The 19,229-nt window shown below is 35.8% G+C and overlaps 1 protein-coding gene across 4 annotated transcripts in view; it reads right to left on the minus strand.

Moving 5' to 3' along the window:
* Positions 1–19,229, minus strand: part of RYR2 (ryanodine receptor 2) — a 427,534-nt gene that overhangs the window by 140,850 nt on the left and 267,455 nt on the right. For all 4 annotated transcript variants that reach the window (XM_054193733.1, XM_054193732.1, XM_054193731.1 and 1 more), the window contains exons 29-40: positions 17,678–17,852; positions 14,320–14,528; positions 13,053–13,405; positions 11,897–12,011; positions 10,834–10,994; positions 9,990–10,149; positions 9,640–9,726; positions 8,642–8,868; positions 6,906–7,707; positions 6,167–6,367; positions 5,944–6,049; positions 1,434–1,577 (exon numbers count right to left, since the gene is read on the minus strand). In XM_054193733.1, coding sequence (XP_054049708.1) covers positions 1,434–1,577; positions 5,944–6,049; positions 6,167–6,367; positions 6,906–7,707; positions 8,642–8,868; positions 9,640–9,726; positions 9,990–10,149; positions 10,834–10,994; positions 11,897–12,011; positions 13,053–13,405; positions 14,320–14,528; positions 17,678–17,852 — 2,740 coding nt within the window. The remainder of the gene's footprint in view (positions 1–1,433; positions 1,578–5,943; positions 6,050–6,166; positions 6,368–6,905; positions 7,708–8,641; positions 8,869–9,639; positions 9,727–9,989; positions 10,150–10,833; positions 10,995–11,896; positions 12,012–13,052; positions 13,406–14,319; positions 14,529–17,677; positions 17,853–19,229) is intronic.

A 19,229-nucleotide genomic window follows, 5' to 3' on the forward strand; every position in this document is an offset into this window, starting at 1 on the left:
ACACTATACTATAGGTGTTTCCATTGTCACATAGTACAGTATTTTTTAGGGTAAAAACACTTTAAAAATAAGTAAAAGGGTGAAATGTGTTCAGGCTGATATTTCAAAAGGACTGAAATAAATACTAACAAGAAGGAACACAATACTAAGCTTTCTTCATTTTTTGTGAGGAATCACATGAGCAGGCCGTCATTTGGCTCCTGTTTTGATAACTGCAATACTGTATCCTACCTACCTATGGGTCTGGCTGTTATCTTGCTTGAAAATGAAGAACCCAAGCAGCCTAGCCACCACAGTACTGAGTTGTGTGGGTGCTTATTTGCTCTGAAGGGTTGCTTGGAATTAGTTTAATACAACACTGCCTTTCTACTAAGCTCTAAAAAAAAAATAATTAAGAAACTGTAGGATTCATCACCACTTTCTGCATAGACCTAGCCTTTAATTATTACTTCCTGATAACTGAAATAACAGTTATAAACTCCAAAGCTAGAAAGCACACTTTTAGAAGGCCAAAAATTCTTCTACTTATAGAACACTAAGCTAACACTAATAACTGGCAGTTAAGAAGCCATCTCATTATAAGTACTCTAGGGAAATCTCATTCCAGAACTTTAGGCACCTACATTAAGCAACCAAGTTAAAAGGCCAGTCTCCCTAAGAATTTTTTGTGGGCAATGATGGAAACCAAGTTTTTTACCAAAGTCAGAACACCTAAACTGCGTGCCCAGAAATTCATTCCTGCTAACAGGGGAGCAGCATAAAAAATTAGGACATTTGAAAGTGCCACCCACCATAACAAAGGCAAAAAATAAAATCAGTATTGACAAATAAAAAATAAATAAAATTCCATAGTCAGTTGGCACCAAGTGCAGAACTTGGATGCCACTGGCAATGATCCTTATCAAGACAGAAAGGCAAAAAGTGTCAGAAAAGTGACAAAACAAGAGTCACAGTCAGCAAATCTTGACTGTTAGTTTGGGGAGGAGGCTTCTCCTAAGTACAGCTTTGCAAATTACAGTCTAATTGCACAGTCATCTTTAATGTGGTAATCTTCATGCAAATACTGATTTGAAGCTGCTACAGCTGATTTTACGAGCAAGTTCTCTTAATCAGGACCTTCCTACAGTTATTAAGTCTGCACTAATTTTACAAAAAGCAAAATACATTCTGGAAAAATGATGACTTTAAAAAGGATCAAGGGCAAAAAGCCAGTAGAAGAAATTTTCCACTACATCCCATTGGGAAACAAATCTGCCTATCATAAAAATTCCATCTGTGCTAGTTTTGAGTCAGAGCTACAAACTTTAAGGTGCACAGATGTTTCAGTAAAAAAAAAACACCTTGTTTTGGCTGAAAATATGTGAAGAACTTCCTCCCCTGCTTCTTTTGCCATTTGGAATTAGGATACAATAAACTGATTTAATTTTGCTTACAGGATGTCTTAGCATCACCATCAACTGGCTTCTCAGCTTGCTTCTTCTTCAGATATGTAACTTTTTCCATAAGGTATAGGAGGCGACCCCTAATGGTTAAATCACTGTTTCCATCCAAGGTTCCATCTTCATCTAATTCAATTCCTGAAATAAAAATATACACTAAATAGTAAAAGAATAAAATTAAACAAGTTACAGACATGTTTTATATCTTGTATGTACAAACATAATCAAACTGAACTATGTTGTTCTGCTCTGTTAGAACTACAAAACAATTTGATGTGGGATATGCTTAACCAGCAGTTTGGAACAAGTATGGATCAGGTATACGTGCAAGACAGGAAAGTGCAGCTAAGGATCACGTAACCTTATTAATTTATTGTATAGATTGTGTCTTACTATACATGAAATATGTAGTAAATATATTTCTGTGGTTAACTTCCCCAGTATGCATGTTTCCATGCTAATGCTGATGCCAGTGTTTTAGACGTATGTAGCTCAGAAGCATAGATATAGTCCCTACTGACACAGTATGGTTCAACTGATATTTGTAAACACTAAAATATTTTTCAGTAAAACATATCACAGAAGTGAAAAAACTAGAGTTACAATAAATGTAATTTCTAGTTACCAGTCAGAAGAAAGTAGCCACTTCCATAATACAGTGGCTGTTTCATGGTATTCCTATAACAAGCTATAAAAATGTAAAAAATGTATGTGAGGCTTTACACAATCACAGAACAGCTAAGGCTGGAATAAGCCTTTAGGGATCGTTTAGTCCAGCCTGCCTGCTCAAAGCAGGTTCAATTACAGCAGGTTGCTCAGGACCACGTCCAGTCAGGTTTTGAACATCTCCTAAGGTGGAGACTCCACAACCCCTCTGGACTACTGGTTCCTGACTTCCATCATCCTTACACTAAAAAAAATAAAAAAAAAAAAAGAAAAAAAAAAGGTAGAATTTCCTGTATTTCAATTTGTGCCTGTTATCTTTTATGCTGTCACCATCACTAAGCACCACCGAAGAACGTCTGGCTCAGCGTTCTTTCCTGAAATGCTGACCTGCCCAACAGGTATTTATACACATTGATAAAATCCCCCTCCATGAGCTTTTTCTTCAAGTTAAACAACCCCAGCCCTCTCAGTTTCTCCTTGTACGAAAGATGCCCCAAGAATTCAGTCATCTTTAATGGCCCCTCCCTGGACTCACTCCAGTGTGTCCATGTCTCTGTTGTACTGGGGAGCCCAGCTGTTGGCTTTCTTTGCCACAAAGGCCCACTGCTGCTCATGCTCACCTTGCTGTCAACCAGGATCCGCAGGTCCTTTTCTGCAAAGCTACTTTCCAGTTTGGTCCCTAGTCTGTCCTTGCTCCATGGGGATATTCCTCCCCGGGTGCAGGACTTTGCACTTCCCATTGCTGAAATTAATGGGATTCCTGTCACCTCATTTCTCTCATGTTTTCAACTTTATTCATTCATGTATATATTGTAAAGGGATTAAAAATCTTGACCTATACCTATTACTCACACTAAAATAAGCTCCAAGTAAAAAGGTTTTTTTCAATTTTCAATTTTTCAAATTGAAATTCAAATAATTTTCAATTATTTTTTCTTGTTTTTTTAGTTTCCAATGTAAGTTCTAACGTTAGGGGTTTTGTGGGGAGTTCTTTAGCAGTCTTGAATTTTATAGGATGTTGACATTACATTATCCTTCTTAATTTAATGCATCTGGTTTTAATTGTCTGATTTTTTGCATTAAGTACAGTTCCATTTCCATTAAAAGTTATTTTGTTATATTTTGTCCTAAGAGAGTCATTAACACTAAACTAAGTGAGGATCATCAGAAACTTCGTATTTTATACTAAATCATATTACAAACCAAACTAATTAACAGGAAAGACACCAAAATGTCTTACCAATTAGAACACAGAGATGCTCTGAATTTACTCAAATGAAGTGTTTGTTTTGCCACAGTCATGCTGTTCCCTGAGCTCTAGTTATACTTTTCTGATTTGGAAACTGTCAATGTAATTGTGTCTCCCAAACATTTCACAAGATGTGAATCCCCAAATGGTGGCTGGCTAATCAACCAAACATAGGACTCAGGATGTGTAATTGTTTTTCCTATTTTGCAATAGCCGTATTTTGAATATACAGAGTGAGTAAATCTCCTCTACTGTAATGCATCTTCCAACCCACAAAATTAATTTTCTACATCTAGATTATGCAAATTACTATTTCCCCATAACGAAAAGAAAAATAATGACAAAACAAGACCAAGTAATTTGAACAGAGGAGAATGATGATAAAAGACTAAAGAAAAATGGAAAAATCACGAAGAAAGATAAAGCTTGTACTCCTTTCAAGTGTTATAAGTTCTTTATTTCCTCTTCATTTTCTGTCAACTTACAGTTTACTTTGAATTTTCCACTTCTTTTTTCTTTTTTAATTTAAAATAAAAATATTTCATTTGAAGTGTCACTATGCACCTTCATCAGCTTTGTGGGTGATTGGGGGGAGCAAAAACCATAAAGAAGGGCAGAAAGCTCAACAGTGTAGAGGAAGAGGCTGACAGGCTACTCGAAGTTCAGCAAGCACAAATGCAAAGTTTTGCAACTTGGACAGACCAACCCATGTGACAGTACGGGCTGGGCATGAACTGGTTAAAAAAACATCTTTGCAAAAAGAACTTTGGGGGCACTGTTGGACAGCAAGCCAGAGACCAGTCAGAAGTGCACTCTAACAGCAAGGAGAGATAAAAATACCCTGTATTAGCAGAAAAATAATCGCTAGCTCAAGGCAAGTGATTATTCCCCAGTACTCGGCACTCATGAGATGACATCTGGAACACTATATCTAGCTTTGCGTTATCCAATACAAGAAAAACATTGAAAAGCTGGAGAGCATCCAACAATGGCCCATCAAGATGATTGGTGGCTGGACCACTTGTCCTATAAGGACAGAATGAAGTAACTGGGTTTGTCAACATGCAGAATAGAAGCTTTATGGTGGACCTAATAGCAGTCCACCAAAAACTACAAGGAAGTTAGCAAGAAAATGCAGACGAGCTCTCTTCTGAGGGGAACAAGGTACAATTGTCAAACTAAAACAGGCAGGGGTCCAAACTGACATAAAGAAAACAGAAAAAAAAAATCACCATTAGGACACTCAAGCCCAGCGACATGTTGCCCAAAGGCATTGTGGAATCTCTGTGCTTAGAAGCTTTCAAGACCCAAGTGCAAAATCGCTGAGCCACCAAGCCTGAGTTCAGCATTGACTCTGTTTGGAGTACAAGGCTGCATTAAAGACCTTCCATGATATTTGATACCTTAATAAATCTGTGATTATTTTAGTAATGGAAATACCTTTGAGATGGACCAATCTAACCAAATTGTCTTGTGATATACAAGGATATCAAACTGTGCTTGCTCTACCACGAAAGAAAATTAATGTGTTATCATTCAGATATTGATGGCATGGTTTTGTTTATTTGAGTATTTTAAGGCAGTGAATTAAATAATTAAACATTTTATTTCCAGTTAAACCAGGCTGAATAAGGAATGCAATCCGGGAGGAAAAGTGCAGAGATCCTCCTGTCCAAAGCTTCTTCCTTCCACATATCCCTGCATTAGCTTCTTCTAGCTAATGGGACATGATGTGAAAGTTAAGCTGCTTGTCTGCTCATGCTGTCTGCTAAGTGTCTCTTTTGCTTATTTTTTTAAAATAGTGTAGTGAAGTAAAATGAAAGGATGAGCATCCTCCAAACAGGAAAACAACAAAGTCTCCAATGCAAAATGTAAGTAAGCATGCATTTGGAACAAAATATTCTGTAACTGAATTCGCAGTATTCACGGATATAAGCTTTACATTTAAAATACACGTTTTGGCATTTCATTTTTATATTGGTATTTTTGTATTTAAATTGTTACTATATTTCACATTTTAATATGAAATAGAATTTAATTGGTTTTATTAATTAAAGCAAAGAAATCAAAACCACAGAAATTTAACTGCTCCATTTGATTATTAATCTATTTCAATAGATAATAAACTTCTATATCTTCATTTATGTCTGAGAAGTATCAGTCATTAATATTATCTTATATTGTGGTTAACATGGTCATAGTCAACTTGATACAGCAAAGATGACCTATACCAACCTATGCAAGGGAGTGGGAATAGGGCAGAGGAAACCCTTCAATAACAAATGAGCTACAGCGTTATCCAATGCATTAAGCCCAAAGAAATTCCCATGGTTGTATGGGTGAAAAATACCCCTTTTCCCTCACAAAGCAAAACATACTGCATCCCTTTCCAGTTTGACCAGATATGAGAATAAGAACGTTTCCTTGGTTTTCACTACAAGCTGAGTATCTTTACTTTATAATATTTATAATTGACATAGTGTAATCTACAGACTATGTAGTTGGAGTTTCTATGTAAAATTATTTAGGAAAATTGCTTCTAAAGCTAATATAATTAAAAAAGTGAAAATATTCAGTAACAAGACTTACCACAGTGTGTCATTAGGTCTTCATGGAAATCCAAGAGTTGATCCCGAATTTCTTCAGGGCAAGGACAATCATTTTTATCATCTTTAAAGTTCAGCAGCATGTTAATCTTAAAGAATACAAAGGAAAGGCAAATGAAACTCACGTCCAAAAGAAAAACTTTTAAAATCAAACTCTGCCACACATAGAGCACAACAAAAATTAAATTGTCCATTGTAAGCTGTACCTGCTCCTGAGGTGGGGATCGAAATTCTTTCGTTTTTCTAGCTGTCAGGGCAGCAGACATGTTCAAGGCCTGCATCACTTCATTGTACCGGAAGCGTTGATTCTCTTGAAGCTTGGCCACAAAATCATCCGAAAATGCTACAATGGCTTCTATTCTGTGTCGTACTTGGCAATCACACAGGTACTGAAGTAGATGACACATCTGAGAAAGTAGTATTGTAAGAGAAAGAAGAGTTGGCAAGCTAAGAAAAATCTTCTGTATATTATGCAAATAAGGATGGATTCCTTACAGTGAAATTACTATCAAATAAAATGACTGAAATCTTTAATGCTGTCATTTACTACATGTGAAGTAATCCTACACCAGGAAAATGTGGCATCTGCAAGAGATTTATGGGCCTCAGGCTAATAAAAGTCTTAAATTTCATATAAGTTATAAGAGAATGGATTTACTCCTTGCTTCTAGGGAATTTCCTTTCTGTCTGGATCCATAAAAATGAAGAATTCCCTGTTAATGTCATTGAGAAAGTAATTCTATTTAATGAAACAACAGTTGTTTGATCTACAGGGAACAAGTTTATAACATCAGGAAGATTCTAGATCTTGTTATTTCCTGTAAGGAAATTACTTCTCTATTTAACTAACATCGAATTGCTGTATTCCTTGAAAGAGAAATTACCAAGTGAAGAAAAAAGGATCTGTCAAGAAATGGAACAACCACTATCACAGCAGTATTATACCTGTAATTTAACAGGTTCTGGAAGTTTCATCTGAAGAAGTCCTTCCTTTGGCACTTGTTCCCCTCTGGTTTCTTCCTCTCCTTCTTCTGACTTGAGCTCATCTGAACTCAGCTCCTTCTCTGAGAAATCAATTTCATCCTCCTGGCTCACTGCTTCTTTGAAAACGCGGGGCTCAATCAACTGCAAGATGTGTTTCAGATCCTCATTGTGGAAGATTCCCATAATTAGGAGGGTATAGAAGAGTTTGATGAGAGGGACAAACAGAAATTCCGTAGAACCTCCAACTGGATCTCTGACATGGAGGCTGCCCTCCTGAACAGCTTCCGTCAGCATCTCTATGGTTTTGGCCTTTAGGATTTCCAGAGGGAATTCAGGACTGAACTGAAAGCATTCACTGCTAATGCTTACAAAACTCGGAGACGAGAACTGCATTCTTGGCCTTAATGAAGTGCTAAGTCCTATACCAGGGAGGCCGTGTTTTTTGTTTTCATCAGGAAACAAAGTAATACTCTTGGTCTCATCTGTCATTGGAACTATAAATTCATTATTCATCATTAACCTGGCAGTTGCATAGGTATTGAGATGGATGTCAATAAGTAAGTCATAATATCCTGCACGTAGTAATCCTGGCATATATTTATTCTCAATAGCATACAGGAGCTGAGATTCATCCACATGGCTACACATAGCATGGGCCACTCGGTTGTTGCCTAAAGCACAGACAGCTGAATATAACCGGAGGGTATGGTAGTGAAATTTCAGCAATTCTTCTTGTTCTGTCAGCTCTAAAATATCAATTGTTCTGCAGAGAAAAAAAAATCCCAATACAGTAAATTCCATATCAGTGCAAAAACTTACTTTAGTGAAGGAATTCAAAATTCTCCCTACGGATAACATTGGCACAATATCAGTTCTAGGGATGGACTTTTTCCACATTTCAGCTTTCATGTTAGAAGAACTGTCAACCTAAAAATCAAGGACTAAGAGCAAAGTTCAATCAGGAATTTATTCAAGTCGCTCCTAAAGTACAACTTCAATTACTTTCAATGGGGAAAGATTAAAATTATTTAAATAACACAGAATAATTCTTCATACTACAAACAGGAATTTGGATAACTGAAAATCAAGGTTTCAAAACTAGCATATGTTGAGATATTTATGTCCTTTACTGTTTTTAGATCTGGGGTTGCAGACTAACCAGATCATTTGCAGAGGATTCGGGAGTGGCATTGCTTGTTTAGAATTCTTCCCTATTTTTTAGTGATCTTATTTTCATTTTTGGCACTGGCAAAATGCTGAAACATTTGGGTAACCAGGACATTACAAAGTTAAATTTCTTCAATTGTTTAAACTAAATTTAGGAAAATTAAAGTAATGGAATAATTAAATTGGCCACACATCTTAAAAAATCTCTACAAATACAGATCTTTGTCTATCTTACAAATTATCTTTAATAATTTATAAACAATGTTCCTTTCATTTTCGTTCAAAACTTACATATGCTATTAAAGAGTTCAGAGAGAATCTAGGAGAGGTTGGAAACAACAAAAGGAGGCAGATTTTAAAACATCGAAAAATAAGATTAATTTCTAATGTTAGCTAAATCAAAACACACTGCCTTTGTTTACATGTGTTATACAGAGATGACCTCGGGCTTTTCTTATAGAAATTTTATTATGTATCTAGCTTCATAATCCCAGCCTAGCTCTGATATACTTCAATACACAAATATCAACCTGTTTTCTTCGGGAATATGAAGGGCCATGAACTGCAAAGGATTCAGGCACTGTATCATCCAGCCTTGACGTTCACTGATTCGAGAGACATCAACCTTCAAGAAGTGGTTTGGCACTCTGCTCCAAAGCACATGAGTCAGAAACTGGACATGGAGACGCGGAGGACATTGAGAGACTGGGTTTTTGTGTTCACTTTTGAACAAGCCAGCAGATAATGGCATTACGTTCTGGAAAATTCCAACAGAAGAGACAATCGGTTTTACCATCTTTACCAAATAATGAATATAAGATATTTTTCAAGAAATACATTCAACATATAGTACATTAAAGTACAGTGCACAGGAAGTTAACATTTTCAGTAGTTCGTAAAACCAGCTGGGAACTGTTGGCAAGAGAGCATTGTCCATAACAAATTTTTTAAAATAGCTAAATTAGAAATAGAAACTTGAATGGAATGTGCAGTCACATCCTTGGACCAGCAATCTGAACTCCACTCTTTTTTTACCTGTTCCGATTTCTTAGACATTCACATATTCAAAGCAAGGAAGTAAATTTCAGCTCAGGTTACTTGAGTATACTGTTTCAATGTACTTTAGAACTATTTTAAAACCCTAACCTAATCTGCAGATACACCAGTAACCCATGCTCTGTTTGTAGAATAAGAGATTTGCCTTACTGGCCACACTGATTTCATTTCATCATAAAGGATGAGATTCAGAAAATTCAACAGGACTTTGCAATATCGTCTGCCAATTCTAATCAGTTACAACCCTTCTCATCCAATGTACTGTATTTTAAATACATGAAGCATTTAAAACTGAGTTAAGAATAAAAATGACAATAACGCAAACACTTGGAATCATAAAAATGTGCCCAATACCAAGAACACATTGCAGGCAACAAATGGCCCCCAAGAAATCCAACAAAAAAGCAAATAAAGAAGATTATTTGATATGATATATTAGTCCTAAACCTGCACAAACCCAAGCATTATTTACCTTTATTCTTCCCAATTCGAACTGGAAAACATTTGGGCTTGTAGCTTGAGCAAATACAGCAGGAAATAACTTGGTACTTGGTTCAACCTAAATCAAAGATGCACAAATATATAATCACTGAAGACAGCAAAACTCTATTACTTATAAACATCCTCCCTCCTGCCCAAATATCTGTATTGACAGTCAGTAAGTGCAAGCCTTTCAATAAAACACCAGAAAATCCAAATAGGAGGGAAAAATCACTGTCATAACAGCCACAATTACTTTTTCTTCCAATCTTGTAAAAAGATGCAGTCTGATGATTTGGTTTTCTCTCTTCCCACTGGAAGACATCATCAAAAAATTCTCACCTGATAGTACGTGCCTAGTTCCTTGCCATTAGCTGTGAAGGTCAGCAGGCCACTGGCAGCATCAATCAAGCAACCAATCTCCAGACCATTATTATTACGTCCTTGTCCAGGGCTCATGCTCTCTCCTGCGCACACCATATAGCAGTTGCTGCGTTTTATACTGAATGTCAAAACACAAATTTATTTATGGATGGTGTGTAAACTTTATGTAGTGGACTAAGAACAACTTTGTATGGCTGCAATCAACAGGGCCTTGTGGCTCAAAAAAGTGGACCCCACCATAACCAATGACAAAATTCAATGAAACCTAGACTTCATAATTGAAAAAATAAAATCTGAAGATGACAAAATATGAACAAGTGCAAATCTATTGTAAAATTCCAAGAGACAAAACTGACCTTTGCAAATTAACGTTTTAAATCATTTAATGTTAAGCACAACAGAAAGTTTCTGGCATGGATCGCAACTGAAATGCTGAGAGGACCTGCTGTTGTACTAATTTTGACCTGTTCAAAACCAAAAAGTTCCAAAAATATGACAAGGTATCTTGCTCTATTTTGTACCAGTTCAGAAGTCAATATTTACAGGATTCATGGTCTGAAGCTACATAGAAAAGCAGTGCTATTTTACTTTTGAGTGCTTATTGATTTGATTAGATCATTACTCCACTGTTTCTTCACAAGCAAGAGGAGAAAACAGGTAAAGTTACACATTTACCTATTTGTTGTTTGTTTGTTTTTACATTAACCCAACTACATTAAATGGGGTGGATTTACAGTTTATAAATCGTTAGTTGCTTTTATGGGTATAAACTATGTATCTTTTTAATAAAATTGTAACCAACCTCTCATGAACTTTCCCTTTTTCATCTCCCAGTGTAACTGTAACAGTACGCACTCTGTCCAAGTCAAAGCTTGTGTCATACTGGTGAAAGTCAGATGTAATCCAGCCCACCCAGACATTAGCAGGTTCTTGACCCGGAAATATTCTCACTGAATAATAGTACTGTCAATAAAAAAATAATGTCAATAAATGTTAGTGTTTGGTTTTCCGTGTATCAGTTTGATTCAGAATTAATTAGTTGCTCTAAAATCTGAAAACATGTCATCTCTTCAAAAGTAGCATAGGCTTGTTCAAGTGCGATTCATAAGAAAAGCAACAAAAGACTATAAATATAAATCAAAATGCAGCCAACAAAATATGCATGTTAAAACAAGAAATGGAACAGATTAAAGATGTGGCTTATATGACTGTATTGTAGGCTTCTGCATCATAGCATTATAGACTATTTTTGTACTGTAGCTACAATTTTTATACTGTAGGTGACTCAGTTTCTACTATCTAGTATTTTTTAGAAAGAGGAGAAATACATCCAAAAGAGAAGTATTTTTCCCTTTGAAGGGGGAATTTCCTTTCGTTTTCCCTTCATTTCCCCAATTTCCCTTCATTTTCCCCAAATGAAGATTGAGTGCTTATGGAGCTGATCTTGTCAGAGAAAGATGCACAAAACCTGCACAAAACTTTCACTGGGAATTCCAAGAGATGAATGCTGAGTAAAATCAGTACAGATATTTTCCAGTGGTCCTGAACATTGACCTATTAGGTTAATGCACTTTTTCCCATTTGTTCCATTATTCTACAACTATTTATTCTTCCTCTTACGTTTGGTGTTATTGATAGTAGTTTCAAAAATGCATTCAATTAATTTATGGCTTTCCTTGCAGAAATTGGTTTTGACTGACAAGTCAAAACAAAAGGAACATATTGGTCTCAACTTCAGTAGTACAGGACTACCACAGACATTTTGCCTGAAAATTAGGTTCTGAAACTCTTACAAGCAAAAACATGTGGTTATTAAAAAAAAAGAAAAAGCAAACAGCGAAAATACCAATCCTATGTTACGATACCGTAGAAGTTTGCATCAAATAATCATAGTCATCCCTATCATCGGCCAGCACATCCTCAGTAAGCCGTGCAGAGTGACTTGTGCTATAATCTGGCTTTGTCCTCCTGAGCATAAATCTGTAATAAAATAAGTAAAATCAAAATCTCTATTAAAAGCTCAATATAGCAATATATATACACAAAGGAATTTTACATTGATACATTATCCCTAAATACACTATATTGATTATGCTAGCAGTAAATGCATAGTATTTATTATGTTATTAATACATAACACTAGTAAGTTTATTACTTCCATGTAGATTAAGACAAAATAAATCCTTCGAAAAGGGGAAAGAGACAGGCTCATTTTAAAAAGCACTTAAATGAATTCTGTGCTTAAACTATTCAAAAGTTACTTGGAAACTAAACTCACACAACTTAAAAAACTATCAGGCTGTTAAACACCTATGTCACTTTGGAAGAATGTGGAACCTGAAATTACCTTCATGCATTTAAAAATACTATCCATATGCCCCAATTTATTCTGCAATTGAAATATTTAACAAACCAAGTTTGGTAAAGAGCAGAAAATGGATGGAAAGCTGTAGTAGTATTGCCTGGGTAATGGCCCAGTGCTCACATTTCCACAGCATCATCAAGTTAGGTGTTCTGCTCCTGATTCCATAAGAAAAACTAGGGAGAATGAACATGTCAACTAGAGAATGTTCTTATGATTGCTTCATTCATTGAGTGAGGTAAGATCCTAATATACATTTCTAGATAAAGATTATCTAACACCTTCAGCTTTTTGGAAGCCATGTGAAAAAAATTCCACGTCACTTTGAAGACCTCCTAGTTCTATCAGAATGGACTCCCATGGTTTTAGAGTGCACTTCACATGATGATCACAAAAGCCTTCACGATAACCCAAATGATAGGTTTCTAATAGCTTGAAAAATATTTTCAGTTTTCTGCTTAATTTTAATTGATTACATCATAAGTGATGATGTAATTTAATCACATGAAAGCTAACTGTCCCACCTACTATGTTATATCCAAATTTAGGGCAGAATTAGGAAAAAATCTCTGCAGACCTGATTGTCATTTTCTTTCTACTACAGGAAAAAAAAGAATCAAAGAAAGAAAAAAAAAAAGTAAACCAAATGTGCTACTAACCTTTGTTTAAGACGTGAAGGCTTTTCTTGAACGTAATCTTTATGGTTGTTTAACTCTGGTTTTGTGGCATCTTTTTCTCTTTCTGTCCGGTCAGGAACTAGATGACCATGAGCAGTTTTCATTAGAACCTCAAAATCAGAATCAGCGTCATAATCCTCCAAGTCATTCTTGGGGCCAAAAAGACCAGGGCCTGGTAATCCTCCTGCAGCTGATCTGGAGAACACCTCAGCACATTCAATGGGCATGCTTAATCGAAAAAACATGACGTCTGTTTTACTGTTCTGTGAACCAAAGGACTTCTGTGTCACCTTCAGGCAGGGGCAGCTGTCTATGGTGCCATCAATTCTCATCACCTATCAAATGTAAAGATGTTGTTTTGAAGCTGATGCTTTTTCCCCCCTTGTAAATATTCAGCTTATATTTCTAGAATAAGCATCCATGGATTTGCAAAACTTGCAACAGTATGCTGTCAATGGTGAAACGTATTGTAATCGTGTGCTGCCATTTTAATGGGAAATAAAATAATTACTATAAGGACTGGAGGTTTTATTGTTCCATTGTTAAATAAAAAAAAAAAAAAAAAAAAAAACACTCACAAAGGAATGGCCTTTTTCACCATAACTCTTTGCAACACAAATCCAACCCTGCCCAAAACAAAACAAATCAACTAATATAAATCATACATGAACATACGCAAGAACACAAGTTACCACTTAAATACCACAGTGTTATCAGCTGAAAAGGAGTTCTTATTTCATCAATTTCAAAACAATTTCATGGTAGACTCACAATGCATGAAATCAGTTCCATCAAGATGCACAACTCATTGGGACATAAGTGTTGACACAACTGGCTAATAAATATTTATTAAAATGAAAACCAATTAGTTATGGAAAAATCACAAAGTGTGTGCACCAGAACACATGGTATCTGTTATGTAGAAATGCCCAATTTCTGGAAGTTGTTTACAAACATAGCTCTCACTGCACAAGGAGCTCTTAGTGAGGACATCTTGTCGAATTTGTCTCTGAGAATCTCATGTTTACACACATGATAATTTTCACAGATAAAGAAATACTATCAATCAAATAATTGCATTATTTGCAACTCCACTGAATGTAAGAAATTTGTAATAGGTACAAGGTTCATCCAGAATTGGCTCAACATATCACATTAAAAATCTTGTCTAGAAGCGCAAAAGCAGAAACACAATTCAGACATATTTATAGATAGAAGTGTGTAGAAATATTTTAATAGGATCACAAACCTCAATATGTTCATGATTCTGTGGCACTGGTAGAAACTGAGGGAGCCTTTTACTCAGCCAAATGGTGATGTCTCTGTTCGTATTAACAGCAAAGGGTTCATACCCTTCCTGTAAGCCACAGATAGTGAAATATTTTAGAGTGCTGACATCTTTTCCGAAGTTCATTCTTCCCACTTGAGACGGGCCCAGGCTGCACACAGGTAGAAATCCTTAAAACAAGACAAAAGACCATGTAGGTTGTACGTCATGAACATCAAAGAACCATAACTCTTCCATAACCCAATTAAGAATCACTTGGAAAAAAAAATAATTAAAAAATAATTCAAAAACCAAATAGTACAAATGCAAGCAGTCGTCAATAGCACATCACCTCTTGCACGTCACTAAATACTGTATCTCAAATATCATTCTGAAAAAAAAAGCTCTCTAATAGACACGGATCTCTTCATGCAACACTCAGTTTACTTCACAGAAATCTAAGAGTACCTCAAGGAGTCTGACAACCAGGTCTTGGTTAATCTCTCTGCTAAGCTGGCAGAGTGTTGCCAATTTCACTCCAAGTCTTACTGGTTTTGATATTCTTCCTAAAATTCCATTAGTGATGGTATTTTGAGAGAACCTCAAAAATTACTCTAAAAGTAATATAGCGCTTGTCCATGCAGCCATAGTTGTGAAAAAAATTATAAATATGCACCAAGTACATGCTGTAGATTTAAAAAAAATATTAAAATCAATTAATTTTTAAAAATTCATAACACTGTGGCTCTGGATAATGAGAACTAGCAGTAGGATACTGTAGCTTCATGAAACTTGCAGTAGTTTGGTTTTGGGCTGGATTTTTTGATTTTACTTTCTAATCAGCTTCACATCTGTATTCATCTGCTCTCTTACTGTTTTACTAGCACAGGGAACTCACTTGTGACTCCTTTGCACTTTTTAAAAAACATTTGGTTGTGGTTTTTTTTTTCCTCAGGTTCAACGTCGCAGTCTAAACACCTAAACAAATCTCTTATTTCTTTTTTTTCTTTTCATTCTGATTTTGAATTTCCACAACAACAAACCACTCTTTAGATTCGTTTGACCCAGGTACTAACAAAATCCTTTCTTCTGTATCAACAAGAAACATGAAGCTCTGTTCAATCATTCTGGTTCAAGTGAATGTACCAGGTATTGAAGGGTATAAGGCTTGAGGCTGCCCAGATTAAACAAAGAAAAAAAAAAAAGAAACAAAACAAACAAACAAAAAAAAGAGCAGAATATCTGTTCATGATATACTCTTTAGAGACAAAAGCAAACTCCAGAGCACCATCTATAGGAATGACTGCTCAACAGATAAAAGATCAGCCTTCAGTACCACCTTTTGAAGATTTTATTACAAATACGTCCAGATTTTTATCTTCATAGCAAGGCTCTTAAATCACAAGGCATCAGCTTTTCATGTTGTCTAAATCATCTATGTTATCTGACTTATGTCCATTCTGCTAGTGTAAATACAATAACAGGCAATAGTAAAGAGTATTTTTCAGCACTAAACGAAACAAAATTGTGTTATACAACACATAACTAGGAAACGATGCAAATTATTAAATCTGAGATCAATCAGCGCATTCCTTTGAAAGCACAATAGGAGAGCTTATTTCAAAGGCAAGCTCTTTTCTATGAACACAACACTACAGGACCTTAACGTGAATTAAAAGAATATTGTGAAAAATGTTAGATGCTTGACACTGACATTAAGTCTTTGACATGGTTACCAAAGCCTTCAGGTTCCATGTCAAACTCGGAACTACATTAGCAGTTTCAGACTCTACAGAGATCTCTTTAAATCTGAACCTGCAGCTAGAAACAAGTACCACAAAAACTACACCACTGTGATTTCATTAACTTTGAAATCAAAATAGTCATCAAACAGGTGACCCTCAGAATTTCATGGAATTCCCATTTCTCTCAGAATCCCTCACTCCTCAATGGAATTCTTCCATCAAATAACTGGAAAAAACATTATAATTTAATGGCACCAGGATGATTTAATGCTTATGCCACTAACAGAAGACCAATTCATGCATCCCTCTTCCTTATTACGTTAGCACAGTATCTAAGGAAATCTGACGGCAGTAAAGTAACAGGCATGAGTCTAGAAAATTGGTGGCAATTATCTCATTTTAAATGAAATCAAATTATTTCTAATTCGTATGGTGTGACAGAAGGGAAAAAAAATTTCTTCTCCTAATGCACTCCTGAAAGTATAATATTCTGAAACCCAGATGAAAGTAAAATGGTTAAAATTCAAGCAGGGAACTGCCTAATTAATAAGATTCATATTTCCCCTGGGAATAGGGATCAGTAATCCCAAAGTATCATTTGCAACTTCTACTGTTCAAAAAATTTAACTTCATCTCTCAGACACAGACGTATTATTTAACACATGTATAATAAATATGACAGAATATATGTACCTACAACAAATGAAAGGGAAGGATTAAAGCTTGAAATATGTTTTTTTACATTACCACAGTTTAGAAATTTTAGGCCGTTATCTATATTAATGTAATTTCTTACCCTTTTATGTACCTATTTGCACACAAGTACGTAATTAAATTTATAAACAAAAATACTTTTGTGGTATAGAATCAATCTGGCACCTGATACAACCTCACAATCTTTGCCATCTTTTGCAATTCCATAAGCTTCAGCTTCATGATAAACTAAAACCTGCTTGTAGACTCTGAAAGTTGCACTAAGAACACTATAACAACAGTCACAAAACTCAATCTGCTGGTTTAGAATTAAGTGAAAAATTCTGGAGGCTAACTTCATACCAGCTGGCTTTATATCATGGATCAGGTGTCACTTCACCTCCTAGAGCTAAAACAAAACCTTAAACATGACAAACTCCCTACCATATGTTCTCACTAATTTGACAGAAATTTCATAGTATTTCAGTACTTGATCTAGACAAAATTTGATGTCCCTGCCCATGGCAAGGGGGTTGGACTAGATGATCTTCAAAGGTCCCTTCCAACCCAAACCATGCTATGATTCATTCTACGATTTTGTGACCTGCTGCAGCGCGGATGAAGTGTTAGAGGTCACAGATTTGAAACCCCAGACACTTCCCTGAGAAATAGTCAAAAGGTCTGATCACAAAAGGTGGCTGCAAACTTCACCACAGAAAAAGGCCTTGCCTCACCCTCCCACCCAGGACATCTCCGAAGGCTTGATACTAATCAAATAGAGAAAAGGACAAGGGGTAGTTTCCGGCGGGGGGTGGGGGGTGGGGGAACCACATTAAAGGGAAGGCGGAGCAAAAGTTGGGCAACAACAGCCAGTTAACGGCACAATGTATTACGGTACTTACCATCACCAACCTCAAAGTCTTTGAATGCAAGTTCTGAACCTGAGTCATCAAGCAGGATTTCACCATTTAAGGTGAACATCATAGTGTGCTCATTCATGTCAACCATACATCCAACAACATCTCCCGCCAACCAAGAGCGGCCAAAATGCTCATTACCTTGATGCCACCGCTGTGCCTGAAAAGGATTTTAAAGACTTTCAAAGAGTAATAGTGATAACGTATGTGTTCCTCTCTCAGTGGTACAACTAATAATTAGCCCCCCTTAATTAAGATGGCACTAAAATTAACACTTCCACAGCATATAATTCCAAAACAATGCCTGTGAGTACTCCAAATTGACCTTGAAAATGGAAATCGAACAATTAACTTCCTGCAAGCACCTCTCACATCAGTACTGTAAAACGTTGCTAAGTGAGCTGACAGGGAAAATTGCTATTTCAACTTTATAGTAACTAGTAAGAGCATGGCTTATTTTTCTGCAGAAGCCCCATTAAAGATTTGTAATGAAAATAATATGCTATCAATTACAATGTTAAATAGCTGCTTCACAAACTTTTTTTAAGCAATTGCTTTTATTTAATCTAGGAGCCTATAAATTCATTGCTTCCAAACAAGCCTTATTGTATCCTTAAGTATGTTTCTAAAAATGTTGTGTAAAAATAGACTTCCTGTCATACCAGATTTTGAAAGTAACAGAATTGTCTGTGGATGGGACAAGCACTCTGAGCTTCTGACAGATTTCAGAGTAGCTGAGGGCATGATTAATGATTCATGTGACTGACCTTCAAGTCAAAGACTGCAAAGGCTTTGGATGGCATCTTGGATTGGAATTCAAATAAATTTACATCTACTAAGAACTACTATAACACACATAAAACAAAGCAGTGTTAATTACAAATAGGTTCCTCATTCATATATTCCATCACAAGTAGATTTTTATCCCCTGTATCCATCCTGAAAATCCTACAAAACAAATGAGCCTTTCTGTGTATCCTGAAGGTCAAAAGCTCTTCTCCAACCAAGGGGAGAACCCACCAAAATGAAAGACAACAAAATAGCTTTGTGAATTGAGATTTAAAGGTCAAAACCTAAGATTCAGAAGGCAAACTACTGCAAAGCTATTCTAGTAAAGACACAGGACTTGAACAGTTTACTTAAGCCAATCAGATATTTTACACAAATAACTTTTCAGTTCCCTTTTTAATGTATATTCTCATGTAACATAAGACTGTGAAAAACATTAAATTCCAACAATATGAAGAAACTGCAGCTTAAGAGCTTGATCTGACCAGGAATAGCCGGGAATACTGCTGTTTTCTGTTACATATTGTAATAGTAATAAAGGAATTAATTCCAATATCAGATACAAGAAACATTTTGACACGAGTCACCAGTAGCCTTAATAGCAATTATAGTTTGGACAGCTGTTGCACGTGCCTTCATACTGAAATAAAAAGCTTTAATGAGTCATTTAATCTATTCTGATGAAAATCTGTAACATATAAAATAATTTGTTTTCCTACATATTTTTTACTACTAGATTTCAATCCAT

Source organism: Rissa tridactyla, chromosome 3, assembly GCF_028500815.1.
Source record: "Rissa tridactyla isolate bRisTri1 chromosome 3, bRisTri1.patW.cur.20221130, whole genome shotgun sequence".
Taxonomy (NCBI): Eukaryota; Metazoa; Chordata; class Aves; order Charadriiformes; family Laridae; genus Rissa; species Rissa tridactyla.